At 44.5% G+C, this 26,433-nt stretch overlaps 1 protein-coding gene across 1 annotated transcript in view; it reads left to right on the top strand.

Moving 5' to 3' along the window:
- Positions 1-26,433, top strand: part of NCKAP1L (NCK associated protein 1 like) — a 1,717,783-nt gene that overhangs the window by 397,372 nt on the left and 1,293,978 nt on the right. The window contains exon 14 of the mRNA XM_086964598.1: positions 25,009-25,090. Coding sequence (XP_086820724.1) covers positions 25,009-25,090 — 82 coding nt within the window. The remainder of the gene's footprint in view (positions 1-25,008; positions 25,091-26,433) is intronic.

The following is a 26,433-nucleotide window of genomic DNA, read 5'->3' on the forward strand; positions in this document are numbered from 1 at the left end:
GGTGCAGTTTTAAAATGGGGGTTTTTACAAGTGCTCACATTATGTCAGGTAATTACATTTTTCAAAAGGGGTCTCACACCACTCATGGCCTATACAGGTTTAATCCCATGGGGGAGACAATCCAAATAAGGGGGTCAAAAGCGAAAAATTTTGGGGGAAAAAGGCCAAGTCCAACACGACTCCCCCCCAGCCAAAAGCCAGGGTAGACACATCAATGCCTTGATGGGCTTCCCTGCTTGGGGCGGAAAAAGGTGGACGCAGGCCTGCAACTACAGGAGCACCTGCAGTCTCTCCTCCACTCTGGAACCCAATGGTTCTCTTTCGCAACCCTCCCTTCACTAACAAAACCACCCCACTGGTGTTCCCTAGTGGGATGTTTCTCCTTCCTAGAGTGGGAGGCTCTAGCCTCAGGCTTGGAATTCTCTTGAACCACTCTCCTCTCTCCAAATTTCCACTGGTCCACCCATCTGGGGTCTACACCCTCAGAATGACCAGCCCTTAGGGGCGAGGCTCCCCTCCCCCTACTTCTCCTCCTAGGGTTCCTCCATCTCCTACGCCTGGGGACACCCTCACACAACTCTCTCCCCAACCTGGAGTCGAAACTCACAGGCTGAACCGGTGACAGGGGCGAGTCCTCCCTCTCCCTGCACCCCCTCCCAGAATTCTGCACCCTCCTACCCGGAGAAGTACCCCTGGGAGTCACTTCCGGGGGGACTCTGATTACAGATGTCCCTCCCACCAGGGCAGGCAACTCCTGTCCCTGGCCACCCAACCCGGGATCTATGCCCTGTGGCTGAGCCGGTGACAGAGAGGAGACCTTCCTCCCTCTGCACCCCCTCCCAGAGTTCCGCACCCTCCCACTGGAAGTGGTACCCCTGGGAGTCGATTTGGTAGGGACCTGCCTTACAGGAACCCCACCCTCCAGGCCAGGCAACTCCTGAACCTGGAACCCCAGTCCAAGATCTAGACCGTGTGACTGGTCAGACCCCCGAACCCCTGGAGCTCTGTTTAATGATGCTCCGGGTTCTCCAGACATAAGGGGATCCCTCCTTCTGGATGACACATCGGGGCAGCCTAGCCTCCCAAGCTGGGTTTCTCTTAAAGAACACTCCAGGCCTGGTGGCCGCAGCTGGGGCACCTTGGGACACCTCCCCGCCTCACTCCCTTCAGGATCACTCCCCTCAGCCTTCCCAGACGCTCTGGCACTTACCCAGAGGTCTGCCTCCCGTGCAAGTTCCCTGGGGTCGGAGAACCCGCACTGCAACAGATGGTGACGCAGTCTTGGGAAACAACTCCTCAGCATGTGCTCCCGGATAACGGCATGGCACAGCCCATCCCAATCCTCCACTGCTCTCCTCACCACCCAATCCTCCAGTACAGTCCAACACTCCTCCTCAAACTCTCCCCAGGACTGATGGGACAGCTTTCCCCTGCCCCTGAACACTAACCCGTCCTCCTCTTCCGGGGAATCAGGCACGGTCTCCTGGGCTTCGGGAGTGGGACTCCTTGCACTGGACCTACACTCGCTGCCACCACTGGATCCCACCCACCTCGGTGAATCCAGACTCCTGAAACCACTCTCAGGGGACAAACTACCCACCTGAGCTGATCTCTCCCTGGCGAAGGCCCTCTCCGCCTCCGCCATCCTCTCCAGCGCTAGGACTCTTTCATTCTCTAGTCGCTGCTCTTCTATCCTCAGCTGCGCTAAGCCCTCGGCATGCCTGAGCTTTGCCAGCGCCAGCTGATACTTCCTCTCTTCTCTCCTGTCTACCCACTCTTCTGGGGACATGGAAAGGGATGGGGCAGTGCCCCCGGGACTGGACCCAGTGCGAGACTCCCTATCTTCAGTGTCCTCCACAGCTACTGGCGTCTCCGCCCTCTCCAACTCTTCCTCCTCCTCATGGGAGTAACTACCTCCCAGGGTTCTGAATGGGGAGCCCTCTCTCTGGTCTCTAACCCACTGACCCTTTAAAACCTCGGGGGGGTAGTCAGACAAGTCCCCACCAATCTCCAAGGGCTCTCCCCTCTTGAGGGCCTCATAGAGAAACAAATTCCTCCTAATGTTCCCTACTGGGGGTATCCCTCTCTCCAGGAGGAAGTCTACCACCTCCTGTTCGGTGTACTCCATCAGGTCCACTTCCTGGTAGACCAACCCCATCGTGGCGAGGTACACCCGGGACACACCCTCCCAGTGGAACAAGGGGACAATTCAGAACACTCTTCAGGAGGAAGCAATCAAAAAAACACAATAATCCCCACAACAAGGCTCGGATTACATCCAAAGCTCTATTTGCAGTGTAACCCGTGGCCGCTGTGGTACTGCGCAAACACAAGTCCTATCCCACCGCTCTGCCACCAGATGTTGGAAATGGGGGTTACCCAAGTCTCAAAGGGGGTAGCATGGCATCAAGCGGGCAGGCCAAACTTCGAGGACATGTGAAGCATTCACGCAGTACCCTCAGTCAACACACCAGGCACACCACAAAAGAGGCAGGACACCAGTTTGAGTTGGAAAAAGATATGTAGTTTAGTAGTGTTTCCAACCTGCAAGGCAAAAGAATGCAAAACAGTAGTGTCACAACATGACGCCAATTGGCGCCAGAGCCAAGTGAATAAAGGGGGGATTATTTACATAGGAAGTAGTCCAAAGTGTCTAGCTGAAATATAAAAAGGTTAGCATTTGGCACGCAACATCAGTGACACCTATATAAGGGAAAAATGCACTTAGCGTATTCGCCCATTAACCATGCAACCAAACATTAGGGATAAGAACCCAAAATAGCTGGCATTGGCGACTCCTGTAAAAAGAATAGGAATCACCTGGCATTAACATTAGGCAGGAACACCTGTAATAAAACATCAGGTTTCTTCCCCCCTCCACCTAGGGAACTACGCATCAGGCAGGGCCTACTCAGGCCTTCATCCTTGGGAGGTTGGCTGAAATTGTAAATTGCATATTAGCGTAATTACACCTCATGCGTGACAACGCCAACCCAACCACTGTAAGGGAAAAACATCATATAATAATAGACAGGAGTACCTGTAATGAAACACAGCAAGGTTTCCTCTATCATAAACCTAGGGGTACCAAAGCATAAAAACTCCCAGCATGTATAAACAACAGAATACCTGGACCTCAATAACTTCAGTGTAGGCATAACATTAGCATATCCACATCAGCAAGGTAATCAGCCTACAATTCAAACTAGGCACGGAAGCGCACCACACTTTGGCAGGTAACATGGAAATGCTGCGTTACCTTAGGGCAACCAGTATCCTAATTAGGATTAAACATGGCAATTAACCATTGCAGGACCCAGGGATAACCAAGCCACTAACAACCAGGCTAAATTACCCAGCCCTTCCCTCTGCAGGGCTAACACCTAGCTAGGGGTTAACTTGTCCCTGTACCAATCCCGGGGGGGCCTCAGTAATGTCCCGGCCCAGTCTAGAGGCTTAAAAAGGGGGTCAATAGGGCCAATGAAGCTCAGTACAGTGTCCAGGGGTTAGCACAAGTCCTGGGGCGAGCACCGACCCTGTGCCCCGACTTCCACGCAGGATAATCAAAGCCCCACTCACCAGGATTCCTGCGAGTGCTGGCGGCTCCTCCTCCGTAGCTCCAGATGTTCTGGGGCAGGGCTCTCCCGACTTCTGGAGGCCCTACAATGACGCAAGCCAGCTGCCCAGGCCCTTCTTCCTCACTGGGGCCAGGGCTTCAGGGCGGCTGAAGGAGGGTTTCACTCAACTTCTTGGTCCCTCCCTAGGGACAGGGGCTGAGCTGGCACCGTCCCTGTGCCTCGTCGCTCCCTCTCCCCCTCCGGCTGCTCCTCCTCGTGGTATGAGGGCGGGGTAGGCACCAACGCTGTGCCTGGGCAACCCTTGCCCGTCTCTCTCTCCACACGTGGGACTCTCCACACCACCCCCTGTCTCGCGCTCCTTGGGGGGCTCTTTTCTTCAATGCCGGCCCCTCGTTTCTCCTGAGCGGGGCGGGGGACTCACCGGCAGTGTGGGCACCCGCTCCGGCTGGCCTCCTTCGACGGCCTCTCTCCCGGCTTGGTTTGGGGAGGCGGGGCTGGCACCGACAGCGTGCCCCGGCCCCGCCTATCCTCCCGGCCCCACACTCAGGTCACAGACCGGCGGGGTGGCCTCCCGCTCCGGTCGCTCGGTCCACGGGGCTCCACACCAGCGCTTCACCCGGGTCCCCCTCCTACCTCACGGGGACCCGGGGCTCCGATTCCGCCTCTTCTGGCCTTGCCGGCCGTCAACCAATCCCTGCGCGGCCTCACAGGTCACGGCCGCGCAGGCCAATCCGTGCGCGGCGGGGGCGGGCCGATGACGCGGCCTGTCCTCCCGTCACGTGATGCGGGAGTCGGCGGCCTCAGGGCCGAGCGCGGCCCTTCCTTCACTTCGGCGGCCCTCTCCTGGTACCGGGGGCCGCCGCAACGACACCAACCACAGTGGGTGGTCCCACACACACGCCGGGCTGCGGCGGTGAAATCGGCGGTGCAAGGGGTAGGCTCCCTTTTTCAATTAATTAATTAAATGGCGGACAGCGCCAAAACGAGGGTAGGCTCCTCACACTCGATCCTCCTCACAGTGCCCTCAGGCCACAGCGCGATTCTCCTCACAGTGCCCTCAGGCCACAGCGCGATTCTCCTCAGCAGATGACGCTATTTACAGCGCACTGCTCCTCCCTCTTAGCCCAACAGAATAGAGGCAGTTCAGGGCTTCTAGGGACACGCAGCTCCTCCCAGTCCTTCTCTAGCGCTTCCAGCTTATAACGCTTCCCAGGCAGGACAGTTCAGGTCAGGGCAGCAACAGTCTTGGAATTTATAGCGCTTAGGTAGGCAAACCAGGACTTCCAAGTAGGCTCCTCACGGAGGGGGGGCGAACAGTTCCACAGCCAGCCCCAGGGGCACACTCCTCACCTCCTGGGGGGTTCAAGCCCACAGCATTCCTCCTCTTCTGGGCACCTTTTTCCCTCAGCGCTGGCGTAGTTCAAGGTCCCACGGCGTCAGGGACCTATGAAGAGTCCTCCCTTGTCAGGGGCCCATGGGGACAGCAGCGGGGTGGGTTTATAGGAGTGCAGGGCCCAGCTCACAGGCCCATGTGGCGGTAGCACCTCACAGCAGGTCCCCCTCCCTTCCTTGTCCCAGCGCTGACTGACTCTCTGGTGACACTTCCCCCTATTTATACCCTCCTCCCAGGCAGTGCCAGGACCTTCTAGAATGTTGGCACATCTAGCCTAAACTGGTTCTAGGGGAGGGGGTGAGCACCCTGGGTGCCAGGCTTTCCCTCCAAAAGCTAGGGGTTGCTGGGTATTATTATCTAGACCGCTGACCTATGTCAGTCCAGTGGCAAAACCCATGGCCATGGCATCCATTTTAAAAGCAATACATTTCAGTCAGGTGCAGTTTTAAAATGTGGGTTTTTACAAGTGCTCACATTATGTCAGGTAATTACATTTTTCAAAAGGGGTCTCACACCACTCATGGCCTATACAGGTTTAATCCCATGGGGGAGACAATCCAGATAAGGGGGTCAAAAGCGAAAAATTTTGGGGGAAAAAGGCCAAGTCCAACAGAGGGACCATAGAAATCAACAGGGCGGCCATTTTAAGGTCAGGCAAAGAAGAAAAGAAGCAAAAAAGACAAGAAAAAGACAAGAATAAAGGCAAAAAGGACTAGGAAAGCCCAGGAAAGCCCAGAAAAGGCTAAACAAAGCAGAATAAATGAAGAAAAAGAGACAAACAAAAGAGAAAAGACAAAAGGGCAAACAAAAAGAAAAGGGAGGAAAGAGACAGTAAAAGAAGAAAAAGAAGAAAAAGGCAAAGAGCAAAAGAAACATAAAACAACGCACAATGGAGCGAAAGAACAAGAGGAGGAAAGAGCAGATAAAAGCAAGAATGGCAGACCCAAAGCCCAGCGCACAATACAGGAGACCACTGCCGTTCAACTTATCGGAGCCACAAACAGCAATTCGATGGGAGAAGTGGATCAGACGGTTTGAAAGATATATGGAAGCAACAGATGTAATAGACGGAAAGAGACTAGGGCTACTGCTGAACTTAGCAGGGGATGACGTCGAAGAACTTCTGGTGACACTGCCTACCGAAGAAACAAAGACATACAGAAACTAAAGAAATGCCTGACAGCCAAATTTGACCCACAACGGAACATTGACTTTGAACGATATACCTTAACTATTGCGTGTCAACAAGTAGACGAAACGCTAGATGACTTCTCGATAAGGCTGAGAAAACGGGTGACACATTGTGAGTTCGACAAATTCGATAACGAACAAGCAATAAGGCTACGGATCATAGAAGGCTGTCGCGACACAGGATTCAGGGCAAGAATACTCAAGGAAACGACCTCATTGGAGAACATCCTGTCACTAGCGAGAGCAGAGGCGAGGGCAACGGAACATGCCAAGGAAATGGAAAGAGGGAAGAACGTTGAAATCGAAAACGCACACCTCATGACAAACAGATATCACACAGGCCGATGGAAGAATGATGGGAGGGAACAAAAAGAGAGGAGACAATCTGAAGGAACATGCTACAGGTGCGGAATGGAATTTCCACACAGAGGCCCGTGCCCAGCGTTTGGCCAGACGTGCAGAAGGTGCAATGGAAGAAATCACTACACCAGTATGTGCCAAGGAGTACAATTCAGAGACGACAGAGGAAGAACAGGAAGACAACAAGAGTCGACAACAAGGTACGTCAGATATGTCGACAGAGAAAGGAGTAGTTCATCACGAGGGTCAGGCGAAGAAGAGGAAGAAGAGAAAGTGGAAAGACTATACCATATGTCGGAGGTGCACACAGAGCTGAGTGGGGAAGACGAAAAAGGAGAAACAACACACCTAACAGACAGAAGCACCCCAGGAAAGACTGACTCAGCAAAGATAAAAGTAGGAGCACATGAAGCGGAATTTGTACTGGACAGTGGTGCAACATGCAATGTCATGTGTGTATCAGAGTACGAGAAGATGGAAGTCAAACCGACACTGAGAGCGTCCAAGGTGAAGGTTTTCACCTGGGGGTCAAAGAAACAGGTAACAAACCTAGGAAAGTTCACAGAGGAACTGAGATATAAAGACAAAAAGAACAAAGAGGACATCCATGTTCTAAAAGGCGATGTCCCAGGACCAGGCCTAATGAGCAACAGCACCGCCCAAACGATGGGCCTTATAACCATGACATATGAGAAAAACAAAAGACACACTGAGAGCAAGCGAAGAGAAGACGCAGGGACCGAAGAAAGAGGAAGAGAGCGAAAAAGAATCACTGAGGGAACAAACACAACAAAGGGCGGCCGTAGAAAGAGAGGAGCTAGAAGCAGACGAAGAGAGGCTGGCAAGCGGAGAGCAGACAGAGGACAACTGAGAAACAGAAGCAAAGCTGATGGTAGAGAACAACGACCAAGACGAAGAGAGGCTGGCAAGCGGAGAGCAGACGGAGGACAACTGAAAATCAGAAGCAAAGCTGATGGCAGAGAACAACGACCAATGGGGGAATGCAAGGGGACAAAGAGACTAAGTGATAAAACGTAGGAGACAGAGACTGGGGAGAAGGGTCGACCAGACCTATGGACACTCTCTCTCTCACTCACTCTCTCTCTCTCTCTCTCTCTCTCTCTCTCTCTCTCTCTCTCTCTCTCTTTTTCTCACCACAACAAAGAACGGTACCCTGAACATTTGTTTGCAACAAAGGGGGAGATGTCGTGACCTGATGACAGATAAGGACTCAAGGACACTAGGACCCTGTGGGTCATGAGGGAGGTGACCTGGTCACCGGACACCACATCCGGTTAGGGGACAGGAAGAACATCAGATCGACCAGGACGGACAGAGGGGACGGAAGTGTATGTGACCTGCAGCAGAGATAATAGAAATATAGAATCCTTGAATAACTAACCTGTGTGCAGAGTTCAGTGTTTGTCCAGCGCCCAATAGCGTGACAGGACAGAATGGAAGTAAGCACAAATAATATATGTTAATGGCTAAAGCCCCCTGTGTGGCAATTAGGCTTTTACTGTATATCCCCTTTGCGAAATCTCCACTCACTAATGCTAATCTGTTTTGAGTCCTTGCTCCACAATGGCAAACCACCCACGCAGGACAATGATGAGGATAAAGAAGATTAGCTATTATACACAAATAAAACTCTCAGCCTTCCATAAAGGGCGCTAGCCCCAGTAGGCCACTATGATTCGGATTTTCAAGAACCGACCTATTAGTACATAGGTCAATTCTTAAAAATTGTTCCTGGTATAAAAAATACTGGTTGCTGTTTGCAACCTGTATTTTGTGACCAGATATTCGTACATCTAGCCTTTATCAAGTTTAGTAGTAGCACCTTTAATTGAGAAAATTGTCAAAGCTATTCTCATACGGGGCCGGACTGGCCGTAGCAGGCACCAAGCATATTCCTGGTGGGCCATAAGGGTGGGGGCCAGTTTTCAAGCAGTGAGGGGCGGTTTTGTTACTTGGGGAAGGTTTTGCCTCAGTGCTGCAGTATCGGCCCCCTGTAACAAACCCGGCAGGAGTGCTAAAGGTGAATAAGTGCTGCTTCTCGTTAGGAACTAGAGACCCCCCTCCCACCCCATCCTGCCCCCTCCCAGGCCAGTCTGGCAGAATTGCCAGGTCTGTTTGGTGTTCCCAGTCCGGCCCTGTTCTCTTATTAGCAATATTCTGTTATTAACTACATTAACCTCATCCTGTGTACTATCTCACAGAGGAATATACTTGGTCCTCTGTGGTACTATGGCATGTAGAGCTTTAGAACAGGGCATTGTCAATGTGATCATGAAGCATAATGGTTGGCTCTTCTCTGAGGTTTGTCTCAAAGAGGGACTCATGGTGAAGGTTCTGGATGCTACCCGTTGTTCTTGAGGATTCAATTTGAAAATATTTCTAATTGTTTTGAGAAAAATAAGGATATATTAAATTACATTAATCCTGTTCATGGAGATTTTTGGGTTCCCCAAATTCTCTTTCCACTTCTTCCCCCAAAAATAAAACCCAACAGGAAAAATGTCTACTCTTTACAAAAATGAATAGTATGGTAGAACAACACTGCGGCCTAGGCACGCTTTTAACCCTAACATAAATTAAAGCATAATCCCTGGCAAATGAGTGGAAGTCATCCCACTGGTAAATGCAAACTCCAGTTAATTATGCACTGCTTAAAGAACAAGAATTGAGAAGGATAGCGGATGCATAGAAGGGGTAGAAAGGTTTGTATTCATATAGAACCTGTTACCCCTGATGGGTGTTGAAGCGCTTTTCTGTCGAGTAGCACATTACTCCAGAACCCATAAAGGATTAGTGTTGAAAATTAGTATAGTGAAATATGAGGTATTTTGAGTAGTGGATATTTTATTCAGTTATTTAAATAGAGAAGGGTAGGTGGCGGGATAGAAGAGGGAAAGAGGTTTGTATTTATATAGCTCTTGCTACCCCTGATAGGGTTTCAAAATGCTTTTCTGGCGAGTAACACGCTACTCTGGAACCCATAAGGATTAGTGTTGAATTAGTATGGTGCAATATGATATTGATTTGAGTGGTGGATAAGTTAGTCAGTTATTTGAATTGAGAAGGGATGGGGAAGGGTTGAAAAGGGAAAAAGGTATGCATTTATATAGCGCTTATAACCCTGATGGGGTGTTGAAACGCTTTATTGGCGAGTAGCACGCTACTCTGGAACCCATATAGTCTTAGTAGTGAATTAGTATAGTGGAATATGGAATTTGAGAAGTGCACATGTTAGTCTGTTATTTTGATTGAAAAGGATAATGGAGGGATAGAAGAGTGAAGGATCTGTTTTATTTTTATTTTATTTTTTTAGGTCTTAGCAGTAGGAAGAGGCTTTTGTTATGTTATATGTTATATGTCGATTTATAATGCGCACTGCTAGTCAAGACTGTCCTGGCGCGGTGAGGAGACTGAATCAGAGTAATCAGGAAGCTATGTTATTCAAGATGTATAAAAAGGTGAGTTTTTAACAGTTGTTTAAAATTAGTCAGGTTGGGGGAATGTCTTAGAGCATCGGGAAGGGCGTTCCACAACTGAGCTCCCCTTACCGTCAGAGATTGCCCCCCCAGGCGAACTCTCTTGAATCTTGGGACGACCACCTGCTTTCGGGAGGCAGATCGCAGCTGACGGGTCGGTAAGTAAAAAGCAACTCTTTTTGCCAGGTAGGGTGGACATGGTCCATGCGGGGCTTTATATACGAGTACTAGAGCCTTAAAACGCACTCTTTGGGCCACTGGAAGCCAGTGGAGCTCCCTCAATTGCTTACGAACACTGAGCCTCCTCTGGATGTTATAGAGGAGTCTCACTGTCGCATTCTGGACTACCTGTAGCTTTCTAATCAGAAAGTCAGGAGTCCCGATGTACAGGGCGTTCGAGTAGTCCAGACGGGAGAGCACCAATGCTCTGGCCACCGTTTCTTTGGCCACTTGGGGGAGAAGGGGAAAAAATCTTGGAAGGGTGGTCAGCGTTCCAAAACAAGTCCCGGCCAATCTAGAAATCTGGTCGCGGAAGTACAGATCGGCACCAAACCAAACTCCCAAGTTCTTAGCTGTCCCACCCTCTCCCTAAGGACAGAGTGATCCTCTGGGCCAGATGGACTCTTTAAAGTCAGTTGAAAATTGGCCATAGAGCAAGATTTCTGATTTGTCCTCATTGCACTTGAGGCAAGCTCTGGCTAGCCAAGCAAATACAGAGGATAGGCATTGGCGAACTCCTGAAGTACAGGTATGATCCTTATTCCAGGTAAAGAGAAGTTGAGTGTCGTCGGCGTATGCCATTATCTTCGCACCCAAGTTCTCTGCCAGCCAAATCAGAGGTGTTAGGTAAACATTAAATAAAAGGGAACTTAAGGTCGACCCTTGAGGCACTCCAGTCTCTAACCTGTGGCTAGAAGAATAAAAGGGGGGTAACCAGATTTGCTGAGACCGGTCAGACAGAAAAGACCTGATCCACTCAAGAACCGTGCCCGAGATGCCAGTCTCCTCCAGCCTAGTCAGAAGCTGGAGGTGAGGCACCGTATCGAACGTGGCAGAGAGGTCCAATAAAATTAGATGCGCCCTGCCGCCTCCGTCCAGGCACTCCCTGATGGCCTCTGACACCTCCACAAGTGCAGTCTCGGTGCTAAAAGATGTGCGGAACCCCGACTGGGCCGGATGGAGTACCCCAGAGGATTCCACAAACCTCTCCAGCTGCCGAAATGCAGCCTTCTCACATACTTTGGCAAGGGCTGGGAGAAGGGATATGGGCCTGTAATTAGATGTAATCAATGGATCTGCCGTGGGTTTCTTATTTAGAGGGAGGAGTTTTGCTTGTTTCCACTGGGAGGGAACCATTCATAAAGCTTGTGACTCATTGACCAGAGCAGTAACCATAGGGGCTATTACTTCGGCCACTCCACTCAAAACCCTCGCGGGGCATGGATCTACTAGGGACCCCGACTTCAGAGCTTTTAGTATGGCCATCACATCCATCACCTCAACATGAGTAAATTTAAGCATCTCGACTTTAACCTCCAATGTCTGGCATAGAGAAAGAGAAGGAGATCGGTCAAGTGAAAGTTGATCTGCTTGCAGGGGGGGTGGCTGATCAAAGGGTTTAAGGCTGACTTGAATTTTTCGTATTTTATCAATAAAATAGGTGGATAGTTGCTCAGACCAATCTGTGGAGATCGGAGCTGACATCTTCTCGGCCACCGGGGCTGTAAAGCTCTTAACAATGGAGAAAATTTCTCGGCTAATATTCTTAGCTCTAAGAATTCTAGCTGCATAGAATTCCCCTTTGGCTTTCTTAATCGCCGCATAATAGTTATGTTGAGCTGCTCGGATTTCCGATTTTGCAATGGGGCAGTAATTTCTTCTCCATGCTCGCTCTCGCTCCTTACATCCTAATTTGGGAGTGGCCCTACGGATATTATTCCCTTTATCCTCTGGAAGAGATCTAATGGCGGAGTCTATCCAGGATGAGAAATTATCCACAGCTTCATCCAGATTTTGTGCTTTCTCTGGGGCTGTATGCTTGAGGGCTTCCACCAAATTAGGGATATTAATTCTTCTTGGGAGTTCCTCAGGCTTAGGTTTAGGCAGCAAATGAATGTTATTACTGTCCCAGGAAAAATAAACTGGAAAGTGGTCTGACCAGGTAATAGGGAGGGGTGGGTCGATTAAAATGTTGAAATTAGAGCATACCAAATCCAAGCAGTGACCTCCTACATGAGTGGCAGAGCGCACTTGTTGCACCAACTGGCCAAGATCACAAATCTCTTCCAGATCTTTAACTCCAGGGGCTAGGCTCATGTCCATATGTAGGTTAAAATCTCCCAGCATTAGAAAATGTGGGAATCTAAGCGCTCTCTGGATGACAACCTCCTCGAGGGATTTGATAAAAGAGCCCAGGGAACCCGGTGGGCGATAGATCAGCAGACTGCCCAAGGTAAATTGAGGGGACATGGCCAGGGAAAACTCCAAAGCTTCCCCATCCTCAATCCCTCCTGGGCACTCTGTCATCAGTGACCACTTCTCTCTATATATCACAGCCAACCCTCCTCCCCCCCCCTATATTACGGTCCAGTCTTTTGGATGAGTAAAACGAGTTTTTGGAGGGGAAAAGTCAGAGGGAAGAGTTTAGAAAGGTTTGTTTTGGGGAAGTAAAAGAGGTGTCAGATGATGGAAGGAGGGGTAGAGTAGAAGAGAGTCTAGAAAGGGTGATTTTGGGGATCATAGTAGTGGTATTGGATTTGGGATAAATGAGAGAGTGAATGTAGAGGATATATTGATAGATATATAGTGAGAGATAGGGTAGTGCAATGAAAGAGTAGTAGAAAGAAGTTTGAGATGAGTCAGAAAGTTGGGCTAGAAGATATATTGAGAGAAGTATAGGCTAAGAAATAGGGTAGTGCATTGGAAATGCTAAATTAGAAGAAAGTGATATGGAGTATAATTTAAGAGAGTTCCATGCAGTTTGATAAATGCAGATTTAATATCCCATTGGAGGGATGTGATAGCAGCCAGGAGCTATTGGGCTCCCAATCACTGTGGTAGAGGTCATTTACCACTTGTGTCCTGGGGTCCATGCAAAATAGGCCACGTAGAACCCTATCTGCACTTTAATTCCAGGGTGGCAAGGGTGAGCAGTAAAAGGCGTCTCAGTGAGATAGTCTGGGGATAAGAGCTCAGAGCTCAATATTCATCTAACAGTCAGAATGCCATCCTGTCCAGCCCAATCTTATCTCACAACAGAACGAAATATCCAACATGCGAAATACTAGCAATGTGTATGGCTCTAAGTAGAACTACCCGAAACTAGGACACAAAAGAGTGTGAGATCTGCACATCTGGCTGTCATTAGTCTTCCTGAAGCAGTAATCAGGACAGTAAGGGGGCAAGCCCTGTCTAGAACTTCCTCATCTTGAACAATAGAAACTATAGCCCCACTCCCAACCATCTACTAAATTGAAATGCCCAGAAAGTACTAATCAGCAGCCCTTTGCTAAAAGGTCCTCATTTAATTTCCAAGGGGAGACTTGACTCCAGTCTTCTTCACTTCAGTGTCTGGTTCTACATCCTGAGGACACATGAATGCCTGCAATACACTTACACTATCTGGGAAAGGTATGCTCATCCTCGATCTTGTGATATGATAAACCTGGGGCATCCAAAATTGAACCTGCTGTTCTCAATACTCAGACCAACACAACACTCAGAGTCTTAATACCACACATGCATTACATACTCACTGCACATACACGCTCTTAACACGCACATGGAATGCCAGCACAAGGGCCTGGGTTTCACATAACAGCAGAAATTTAAATGAGAGGAGTCAATAGACTTGTCTCTCTTTAACACAGAGAGAAAAGGTCTGGTCATACTCTTGATTGACACAATACAGTGTGCTGCCACCACAGCTTTATGTGATGAATCCAAGGCTTCAAATGTACTCCAGTGCCAAAATGAGAGCTCCCTTTTGGCGACCCCTCCAGGTCACAGACCAGCTTCTGGGCCTAAATTTACCTTGGAAACTCCTAGGCCTCTGACAACACATTAGAGTAGAATCACCTCAGAGCCAAAAAAAATCAGGATCCTAGTATCACATGCAGTTGGGCACTCAGGGCAGGGGTATATGTCCGTTTACGCCTTAGGGGACATTGCCGCACCAAAAGAAGAATATGGCTTAAATTGGAAAGGTGGATTTGTAAAAAATACAATTTAAAGATTCTTCACTTGCTTGTTTATTTTTCTGTGTATGATTTGTTTCAGGATATGGCTAAAACCCACAGAACAAATAAACTTGTTTATGCATAGATCCGAAAAGCTTGATCCATACCAAATTGATTTGATATCATCATATGACAGATGAGTGTACTACAAAACCTAAATGAAACTCAATTACATTGTTAATATCTTCAACATCTGGCATGAATTCATCCCCCTCACCTTCTGGGCCCAATCTGACCATCCAGGATACAGATAGATAAGATCCAAAAGCAAGTAGATCTTCCAAACTCTAAAAGTCTGTATTCAGATATATTTAGGCCATGATAGTGAAAATAAATATGGCCCAATAACGTTATCTACTGGAACTGTACTATACAAAGTGCATTAATGTGTGTATTACCACAGTGCAAATGTAAAATTAGATTTTATTACCACAGTACAAATTGACATGACAAAAAAATGTTTTACTACCTGACAGTCACAGATTGCATGTAACAATTACTTTAGAGAAGCAAATAACTCATAAAACTTAGAAGATCTCTTCAATTAGATTTTACCATGCTTCTTTAATTTAATCTCTTGCATCCTGATTTCAGTTAAATGCCTTTTGTTAAAATTATTGCACATGGAAACATTCTGTGGCATAAACTATACATGCAAAAGTACAGACTATAATATTCTATTTCTTACCATTGTGGAGTGAAGAGAGGGGCATAACGACTCACTTGAGACTTCACTCCTCATAATGAGACTTCATTCCTCATTAGTCATGGCCCCTCTACACACTCAACAATGGTAATAAACTGCATATTATACCTGCTCATCTGCCTATCAAGCTATTTATCTATCTATCTACTATGTATTATATGCTACATGGTTGGAGTGTCCTATATATTAACTCATAGAAAAACATACAGTTAAAGTGAAACAATGGTTAGTAACGAATAATAAAAAATAGTTACAAACCCCCTAAATACACCAGTTATATTTCAGTACGCAGATCATAATTTGATCCCTTACCAGGAAATCATAAATTACTCTCCTAATGTACTGCCAACTCACGCAACATGAAATACTAACTCACCCACCACCACCTTAGATTCTGATAATCAACATCTTGCACTATAACTCCCATCATAATACATTGTTCTAACAAACATCATACACAAACCACATGTCCACATAAACAGAATGAATTACTAAACAAAAAACAACAAATACATTCTTAAAATGCCAATTAAATTCTCTAAAAAAACCTGCTACATTTTTTAGACTCCCTTTTGGTTTTGCGTCACAGCCAGCGTCTTTCAAAGGTTAATGGACACCTTATTAAAGACTTAAAAGGGGTTCAGGCGTACCTGGACGATATTCTTATTTTTGCAAATAGCCTGGATGAACACAACATTTTGTTGCAGAAAGTTCTCTTGTTGTTAGGTGAATGTGGAATGACTATTAGAGAGGACAAATGTAAATTTGGAGTGGGGAGCTGGAATATCTAGGTCACACTATCTCAAGTTCTGGATTTAAACCAAAATTTTCAGTGGTAAAGGCCTTAAAAGAAGCAAAAGCTTCCACTGATAAGGACTTGCTACGCTCTTTCTTAGGACTAGCTGAATATTACGCAAGGTTTGGTAGTAACTATGCCCAGGTGGTTGAGCCTCTTCGAATTTTACTGAAGAAAGGTAAAAAATAATTTTGGTCAAAAGATTTGGATGCAACTTTTGCTAATGTGAAAGAGTTGATTGTTTCAGCTCATCCTTTACATGCATTCCGTGACAACTGTATTTCTACTATTGCAGTGGATGCAAGTATGAGTGGGTTAGGTGCTGTTTTGAGTCAGGAAGTTAATGGTATGGAAAGAACGGTAGCTTTCGCTTCTAGATCCTTAAAGGAATTTGAGAAACGCTACAGTACCATAGAAAGTGAAGCTTTAGCCTGTGTTTGGGCGGCCAAGAAATTCAAGATGTATGTATGGGGTTGCAAATTCATTATGTTGTCGGACCACAAACCTCTTTCCTTTATTTTTCAGTAAGGTGCCTGGAAGTAATCATTTATCTCCAAGGTTAACTAGACTAGTTTCTAAGTTACAGGAGTATAATTTCGATTTAAAACACATCCCGGGCGGAATTTTTTTTCTGGCGGATTGTTTATCCAGGATGTCACTGGATAAAGATGAGGAGGAAGATTTAATTGAGGATGATGTGGAATGCTTGGCATTGGTGGATGCGATTGATGAATGGAAACTTGCTATTTCAGAGAAAGATTGGAAGGATACAGGAGTGAGAGATGCGGTTTTATCTAGGCCGATTGAGTTTTCATCTGGGAGATGGCCAGAAGTGAGAAATTTGTCATGGGATTTAAGGATTTTGGCTAAGGTCTCAGAGGAGTTGTCTGTAAAAGATAATATTTTGCTTCGTGGGGATAAGTTTGTTCCTCCGTCTGAACTTAGAAAGGATATTATAGAATTGGTGCATAATGGTCATTTAGGGCTAACAAACACAAGTATGAGGATTAAATCTCATTATTGGTGGCCTGGCCTGGACGCGCAATGTGGTGGATAATTGCAAGGAATGTTTACTGTTAGATAAACATTGGAAGACACCTAGTGTCCCTTTACATCTAACAATTTTTCCAAATGCTCCATGGGAAAAAGTTGGTTTAGATTTTTCCGGGCCCTATAACGTGTTGCCTGAAGAAATGAAATATCTGATTTTAGCGGTGGACTACTTTTCTAAATGGTTGTATTATAAATTTGTGGACGCCCCTAATTCGGAGAATACCATAAGGTTTTTCAAAAAGTTATTCATGTTGGAAGTTGCTCCTCAGTTTTTGATGATGGATAACGGTACCCACTTTGTCTCTGAGAAGATATGTACATTTTTAACCTCTCAAGATGTAAAACAACTTAAAGTAGCTCTTTACTCTCCACCTCAAATGATTTAGTTGAACGTGGTGATAAAGTCATGAAAGAGGGTATCCAGACAGCTATTGCTTCAGGTTTAGATGTAGGGAACTTTATTAAAGAAAAGGTCTGGAACTATAACACCTCTCCACATTGTACTACAGAGGTTACACCTTTTTATTTGCTGAGAGGAAGGAAGGTTCATTCAGCATTGTTCCCAGCTTGGTTGGAAAGGAAATGCCCCGAATTTGTTAGGGAAAGTTTGAGTAAAAATTTGTTAGAAGTGGTTAAGGAGAAACAAGAAATAATGAAGAAAATTTTGATGAGAAAAATTGCTCGAATTTTGTGGGAATTTCAGTAGGGGACAGGATGATGATCAAAAAGCCTTTCAAAATCGCCAAAGGGAATTAAATTTTTTCTAATCCAGTTCAGATAGTCAAGATAAGTAAGGGGCGGCTTTCTTAGGAGAGAAGGGCTGGTGGAATGTGAGACAACTGGTGAGGATGTCCAAGGAGCAAGCCATGGTGGTCAGCAGGGCTAAAAGTAAAAATGTTTCTGATAGCTGTGGTTGGGCTCACTGGTTGCAAAATGATGTGAGTGATAATCAGAGTAGTTCAAGTCTGAGTGCTACTGCTTCCAGCTTGCCTTCAACTTCTTTCAGTCTGATTGGTAGACTGAGAAAAGTTCCCACTAGGTTCAATGAATTTGTTGGGTATTAGTTTTAACGTTATTTATTTCTGCTGTTTGTTTCTGTACTGATAAGGGGGGAGGTGATGTAGTAGAATGTTAAGATTGTATCTTTCGTGTTCTGTATTATGTCATGGTTTTCTTATGTATTGCTTTGAACCTCTTGGAGTGTTCTGGGCTCGAGGTTCGTTCAGTGACAGCAGTTACTGAACGAACTCCGGGTCGACAGGAGACTTGGAAATTGTGGGTGAATACCTTTGGATTAAACTTCATTTACTTCCAACTTTCAAAAGGACCATCAGTCTTTTATTACACGGGGTTTAGGTTTTAAGTTGAAATGGCGAATCAGTGCTCAGAACTATCAGTATCAAGTAATGATGACACCCCCATTACATTTCGGCAGGTTTGATCTGCTCAACTTTAACAGATGCATTAAACACCTAACAACTCGTAATGTAATGCCCACCCCTGTGTAATCAGCTGAATGCACTAAAAACTCTAAATGTTGGCCACAATTTCCAAATCGGGTCATAAGGGACTGAGTATTATTATCTAATCCTTTGCATCTGCTCACATATGTGCTAATTGTTTCTCCGTCACATATGTAGTAATTGTTTCTCTGGGAAAGTCTTTAAATGTAGGCACACAAATTCAGTTATTACACGTGTGGGCATTTGTGTATTTGCGAGAAAGAAATGGTATGGTGAACCTGAGAAGAAAAAAGAAAACACATGCAGAACAAGAGAATGAAAAGACAGCAATGTAGAAGAATGGTATAATGTGACCCATGCAGCAGGGCATCAGAGAGATAAATGTAGTGACATGAAGGAAATAAGAGACCAGCGCAGAGGGTGAGATTGCAAAGGTAAAGTGATGTCAAGGGGAGAACTGGAGAAACTGAGACACTCGACAGGACTCGCACTCGCCATTTTCCAGACCCCATTGTGATATTTAAATTCCCATCTGAAATCTACAAAATGTTTCAGAATCTTTCCCAATTGGGACAATTTAATTTCTAAATCTGCACAATATAATTGTTTTTCCTCAGAAAAGTCTTTATTTAGAAAATTATTTATTCTGTAGTCTACTCATGAAAGACAACATATACACATAAAATAAACTCAACATGTAACAGTAAGTCAATCTAAATATTTAAATTAGTAGTGAAAAATTAAAGGATGAAATAGTGACCTAATAAAAACAACATCTTATCCCTTTGTTTGACAGTGGCACGTAAAGGTTGACCCACTGTTGCACGTACTAAAATATTAGATAACTTCTATATGTGTAAAACAACCGCTCGGCTCCTCACCTTGTTTAGCCAAGATTCCTGAGCAGGAGAACAAAGAGGAGATATTTCATAGAATAAACAAGTTACAAAAAACATAAAGTGCGTCAACGTTTGTAAGGAACTCTGATTACAGGGACAACAATTTTTTATTGACGTGGAGGTCATACATTCCTTTGGAAAGGAGAGTAAATGATGTAAAGTGCCCAGCAGGTTAACAGATATCGTTTCCATGTGTTTGTCACTAAAGATAATTAGGATTACATTGTAGTAGTGTTCCTTAAAGAATAAAAGACCTTACTGAAAGTTTGAGGAGCTCAGTGGACCCTCTGTGAACGTGTTAATAGGAAAAACACGTTTTAGGCCATAACCTGTCCCTACTAATGATCTTTTCAAGTTTACTGAAAAAGTCTGGTCTACCTAGCTCATTGCATAAGGATTTAACATAGTTAAGCCAAGGTATTTTAAGTGATTATACATTCTTAAGGAGTCTCTGACAATGTGTTTATTGAGCTTGGTTGCCGATTTATTCCAAATTGACAATCATAATAGTACAGAAGATAACGTGATGACATCCTCCAGCTATGACAAACCCAGTTCTTCATGACACGAACAATGAGGTCGGCAAGACGGTAAAGCTACGAGCTGGTGACACAGCCTACTTTCTTCTGTTTGAAGGTAAACAGAATTATCATACCCAGAATCTCAGTACCATAATAAACTATTGCAAAGCATTTACTTTTATGAATGTCAGGCATATGCTTCAGAGACTTTAACCCAGCCTGGTTGTAAAATCAAAAATAGCACTCTGGGACTGGACAAAGGGATATAAGATTTTCTGCTAGCAGACAATAAATGTAACCAGAGGCCAGAGTTGTCAAAAAAGTATGACTAGATTTAAAGTAGCTTGAACTTCATCAATGACCCTGTTTTAAACTCTCAGCCTTCTAGAGTTAGTAGATTTGGGTCCTTGTGCCATAGTAAATGATTTTGAAAAATTAGCATTAGAGCGTAATCATCCATAATGATTTAAAAAGCATAAATTACTTTCTTTAGACCATTGGTAGTACAGGACATTAACACAGCGTTATTAGTGTACCCCCTGGAATATTGAGGTAGGAACCTCGGTGGCATCAATTGTCATGGACACAATATCGAAGGACAAAATAGCGAAAGGTAACTATAGCTTTTCTGTATATAACTCCACAGATATGTACCTTGACGATATATGTATATCTTTTAGGTGCATAAATGTGGAGTTAAGAATTGTAATTCGAGGGGCATATTATCAAGATAGGCGATACAATTATCGCCGCTTTAGCAGCGGAAAACTGCAGCTAAAACGATGATAATGGGCTTGATAATATGCTCTATGGAATTCCAATTGAAGTCCATGTTAGATGTCCTTCACATCTTACATGGGTTTCAATTGGAATTCCATAGAGCATATTATCAAGCCCATTATCGCAGTTTTAGCTGCAGTTTTCTGCCGCTAAAGCGTCAATAATTTTATTGCCTGTCTTGATAATATGCCCCTAGGTTCCTCTGCATGACCTTACCTTTCGATATTTAGTCCCTCGATATTCTGTCAATAATATTTCTTTGATGTTTCATAAAACAATCATCGTCATTAGCTTAAAGAAAGACTGGGGTGGGTCTTTGGCATGTCATGCACAACATCACATGGGACTCATTTAGGTGAAGAAACCTCATGCAGCATTTTAGAAGTTTCTCAACAATAGTCAAAATCATTCAAGGATTAACAACTTAATTGGTCAAGAACAGTGTTCCGTATACACTGTTGAAGAATTATTACGTCTGTGATTTCAGAATAGTGGTACTTCAATGAAACAGCTGGTCAAGAATGTTTAAATTTTTACATGTATTATCTTCATACATGCGTTTCTCAAGATGTGACAGTGTGAATCAATAGTGAAGACAATACAGTGTACAAAAAGCGGCTCATCAGACAACAATTATTACAAACCATAGACACTGTGTGTTCCCAATGGTTGTATATATGTACAGTTCAAACGAAAGGTAAAGGGGCTCAAAACATTTGGCCACACATATATTTCCCTACTGATGTCAAACGATTGGGAATACTTTCGAAGTTTTGACCCCAACCTATTTTTTAGGGGTTCCCTCAGGAAGTCAGCATCCAACTATCAGGACCAATTGTGGTCCTGTAGCATGTACTCAATACTTGGATTAGTAATGGAGCAGCACATAAGTCCATTCGATCGAACCAGCATGCTCTATATTGTCAATCTGATGGGTGCTGAGAGCTTGAAGTGTAGTTCTCCTTTGGAAAGCAGTGTCTGGTGTGTCCTTCTCACCACAAGACCAGTGGTCTTGAGTACCAGGAACACTGCTGTTGACCATTTAAGTTGTATACCCTTGAATGATTTTGACTATTGTTGGAAAACTTCTAAATTGCTGAATGAGGTTTCTTCACCTAAAAGAGTCTCATGTGACGTTGTACATTTTCTCATATACACTGTTTCCCAGGTCCTGTGGGCGTACTGAGTTGTCCTTATCATTAATATAGATTTCATGTCCCTAAGTCACAAGATTTGCATTTAAGTAGTTAACATATAAGACATGAAAGAATTGGTGCTATGATAGAGCCTTGCCAAACACCTCTGGCCAAATTAAAATACTCAGTGCACTCACTTGGACAGATCCAAGTGTAAAAGAGATGCTGAAAATTTCAAAGACCTGCCACAAACCCAATAATGTCAGCATGGACAGCAGTTTAGCCACATTGACATGGTTAAGACTGAACTGTGGCCCAAAAGGCTAGGTGGAGGCAACTCCAAGAAGCTACAATGTATTTCGTGATAAATAGGTACAAGTTTAAAAACTATTCAATGGTCCCAGTCCAGTTCTTTATCCATACTGAACATAAGCAATGATATCATTAGCTGATGCTCAGGTCAAATTTCGTCCCTGGAGTACACTTTGGCTACTTTCACAATAACATCAATAAGTGAGATTGGACAACAGCTATGCTTGTATACTCTATTACTCTCCATGAATACAGGCACTTTAACTGATTGAGACCAAGATAAAGGAAATGAAGAGCCTCTGGCAGCAGATAGGACATTTAAAGTAGTTAAGCTCATAAATCTACATTAAACTTGGACAAATCCGTAGTAGCACCATGAGGGCCAGGAATCTTGCCAGTATGACTATTGCTGGTCGCATCATTGACACATGCAAAGCAAGTCTGAAATAAATGTCAGCATGGGGGACGATGGCCACCTCTTCCAACTTAGCAGATGGAAGATCACAATAGATTCTAGTAAAATTAGACACCCAAACATCTGGTAAAATTTGAACATCCAAGAAAGTTCCTGGTACCTTTCTGAAAAAGGCACAAGCATATTTCATGGGTCAGCAGGTACATTTTATCCCAAGCATCCTCCCTAGTAGTGATTTTTCTATTTTTACACAGGGTTTTCTCATGTTGCTCGACAGTGTGCAACCACTTCACAATCCCAGAGAGATATATTTAGAGCTCCATCTATATCATAATTGGCTAGTGAAAAAGAAGAGTCAAACTATTTGTAATGTTTGCAAGGCCTTTTAGAACCTATTACCAGAAATGTGTTGATGGTTAAGAAAATATTGATAACGGAAGAATGTATAAAATCAGAAGAAAACAATGTAAAACATACTTGAGATATGTTAACATCAAATCATTAAGGGTAGCAATAGGATCAACAAGGTTCCACCTCAGTCTTAGACCATTATCCTTGATGTCTAAGTCTCTCAGGATAACTGTAAGTGTTGTGACATATCACATCATCAGGGTAAGAGTTAGGGGCAGGATTGTGATCACTATGTCCACTGGTAATCCTAGACTGTGTCAAAATAGAATCATCCAAATACCTTTAAACAAAAATTAAATTCATAATGCTTACTAGTAAAAATCGGGGTTCTTGACACATGCAGCTAAATTGCTTTCTGAGAGCTAGATCAAATAATACTTCATCCTGTTGCACTGGTTTCCACTGAAGAGGAGCCAACTCTTTATGAAACAATCCTTCATAATAAAATTAGAGTAGTGATCGGTAAGATTTGGCCCAAACGTGGCATTAAAATCAAATCACCCACTAAGGTGGAAAATAATGACCACAGATGCCAAGTTTGTTGGACAAAATAATTTAAAAACAAATCAAAATAACATATTTAAGCTCATGTGATCACTAGGAGTAATAGTAACAATATAGAAATGTATCAGCAAAAATGTACACCCATTGCCAATTGTAATTAAAGCCTGAATGTTCAGTTAACCAGTGGGCATATAAAGGTAAGAGATTAATTCGTAATATTAAAAATGTGTGCCTATTCGTTATGAACATTTCTGCACTTAAAAGAAAATATTACACATTGCATAACTATGTTTCCTGTGTTTGGCTAAACTAGCCCTGAACTTGGTCTAGCATCCATCTCCAATCCTAACATAGCCACCATGTGTTTTCATTTCTCCTTTCATCACACATAGCAAAAATGTGCACCAATATAATGGTTTTAGTTGAATACTGGAGGCAGCCTTTAACTACATTCAAGGCTCTTCCTGTCTCGATTACTGTGGGCCTATTCCCTTTGTGAGGCTGTCATGGATTTACTTCCAGATTTGTACTGACACATCCAATTACATTAGGACAAAGGGGTGGTTTTAATATTTTAGTATGTAGCACATGTGTTAAATGAACACATGCGTTTTTTAACTAGTCATCAGACCACTTGTTTAAGTCATGCGCTATTTTCCCCTGGATAAAGGTATTTACTACTATGCCTTAATTGCCTTAGTCATAATCAACAGTACAAAAGGGGTGGTGATGGACGGAGCATCTGAATCAATCAAACACTCACACCCAGTCAAAAGATCTGGGTTTAATCCATCACCGTTCTTTAGCCCACTCTGCCACCCCAGTTCAGACATAGCTATATGCAAAACAGTCTGACCCTGTGCCTCATGGGAACAGTCCAGCCCGTTCTGCCAAGCCATGTCTTCCCTGGACCGGAAACAAGCTTCCGAGGACCGGTTTCTGGCATTCCAGCCGTCTTCAGCCCGGCTTGCTTGAATCCAGTGGCAAAGTGAGCAAGGGACTCACGTCTGAGCATACCCTGCCACACTTATGGTGGCCAAAAGCGGTACAAAAGGGGGTGATGATGGACGGAGCATCTGAATCAATCAAACACTCACACCCAGTCAAAAGATCTGGGTTTAAACCATCACCGTTCTTTAGCCCACTCTGCCAACCCAGTTCAGACATAGCTATATGCAAATCAGTCTGACCCTGTGCCTCATGGGAACAGTCCCGCCCGTTCTGCCAAGCCAGTCATAATCAGGGCCTTTGTGGTTTGGCCAAGTGGAGCAAGTTGAAAGAGACAAGGAAGGCAATGAGCGAAGTGATCCGGAAAGATGTTGATAAAGCTTGTGCTGTGGCTAAACCACAGTGATAAATCAGAGCCCTTATGCAGCTAAACAAAGCAACAGGTGCAAGTGGGAAATGGAGAACATGAGAGGTGATTTTCATTTTAAAAGAAATTCAGTTGCTATAGGGAGTCAGACTGAAAGCACTGTGAGAAATATTACTCCCCGTCTACCCACTTTTGGGCTTAGGGTAAGGGTCTTCCATAGCTCTATGCCCACAGAATGGAGGGCGTTTGCTGATCGCTCTGCCGAGTAATTGATTCTCAGTTTTCTTCAAATGAATCCCATAAATCTTTTGCACATTCCTTAGTGTACATGAAGTAGATATTTTATGGTGTCAAAAGCAATCAGGATCAATATGTCTTATGTAAGGGTTTTCCTTTTTCATCGACATTGCCACATGTTAACCAAACTTCTCATCTTTCAGAATATGACAGTCTGTCCTGAAGAAGAGTCTATCATCATGTCTTCATTTGTCAGCACGCTATCATCGCTCAACATTAAACAAGGTAATTTATGAATGTACTTAAATTAGCGGTCAGATGGTATTGGGTATTGGGTTTTATTAGGAGATGGCTTCACATTGCTTTCCATAATACTTCCCATCCACTAATAGGCATGATTGGTTTAGACAGACCCCCACCAGGATTATGCGAAAAGATTAGCAAATTTTGCGGCACAAAAATAGAAATTTTGCAGCACAAAAAAGGAAATAATGCAGCATTTTTGCTTCACTATAATTTAACTGTAATCATTTATTTTCAGCCTTAAATCAATGGAAACGATTTTAGCTGAGTATTTCACTTTGAAATAGGCACGTTTAAAGTGTCTGAGAGTTGTTTTGGCTATATTCTCTTTTGTGGTAACATTCTGGATCATAAGTTGCTAAGCATTCTGTTTTCTGTGGCATTGTGCTGACTTGGGGGTAGTGGGTACAAGCCCCAGAGCCATCTGCTGTAGGACACTACATTTGAAATGTAACCAGACTGGTTAAAGAAAATCGTAATTGCTTATTAAAACAGTCTATGACAAAGCAAGAAGGTTTGGCTCTTGTATGAAACATGCATGAAAAGGTACACAACAAACAGGTAAAACATAAAAGCATACAGCCAATCAGATGGCACACTTTTTTCACTGTCTATGGGAGACCTTTTTTTGCAGCCAAAAAGATAAATATTGAGATAATCACGCTCCTCATCTGATTTCACGATTATTGGTCACTACCCTGAATGTTGAAAGACGCACAATACGATCTACCAAGGTCTGTCAGCGGGTACTTTTACAAGGGGCTACTGGAATTATGCGATTGTCTGGCCACTGCAATTTTCGCCTAGTTAGGGATTTGCCGCATTTGCCACACAATTCATTATCTGCCGCATAATCTGCTGATTAAGAAAAATGATTCTAGCTCAAACGGTTCAAAAGTTACTAAACTGTGTGACAAGGTGTTGCAGTGCAGTGGAAGGCCATTTGCAAAGCTGGAGTGGCCTCCTTTTGGTTACTTATTGCTGGGGTCATTCCCCTGCCGTGCTGGGGGGAGGGGAGAGCTCAGCTCGTCATGAGCCACGGTGGTCGTGTGCTCATGACAAGCTGAGCTCGTCATGACCACACAGTTTCATTAGAACGCTCGCACAGCAGGGGAATTTGCCCAGCGTGCGAGCGTTCTAACGGTCATGACGAGCTCAGTTCGTCATGAGCACACGAGAACCGTGGCTCATGACGAGCTCAGCTCGTCATGAGTGTGGGAGGGGTTAAACTGGTACTAATGAGGTGCAACCAATGCCCACTGCATGTTACCGGGTTTAAAAGTGGTGAGTTAACCAAGTAATACTATTACAAAATGGGCTGCATT

This window comes from Lissotriton vulgaris, chromosome 1_1 (genome assembly GCF_964263255.1).
Source record: "Lissotriton vulgaris chromosome 1_1, aLisVul1.2, whole genome shotgun sequence".
NCBI lineage: Eukaryota > Metazoa > Chordata > Amphibia > Caudata > Salamandridae > Lissotriton > Lissotriton vulgaris.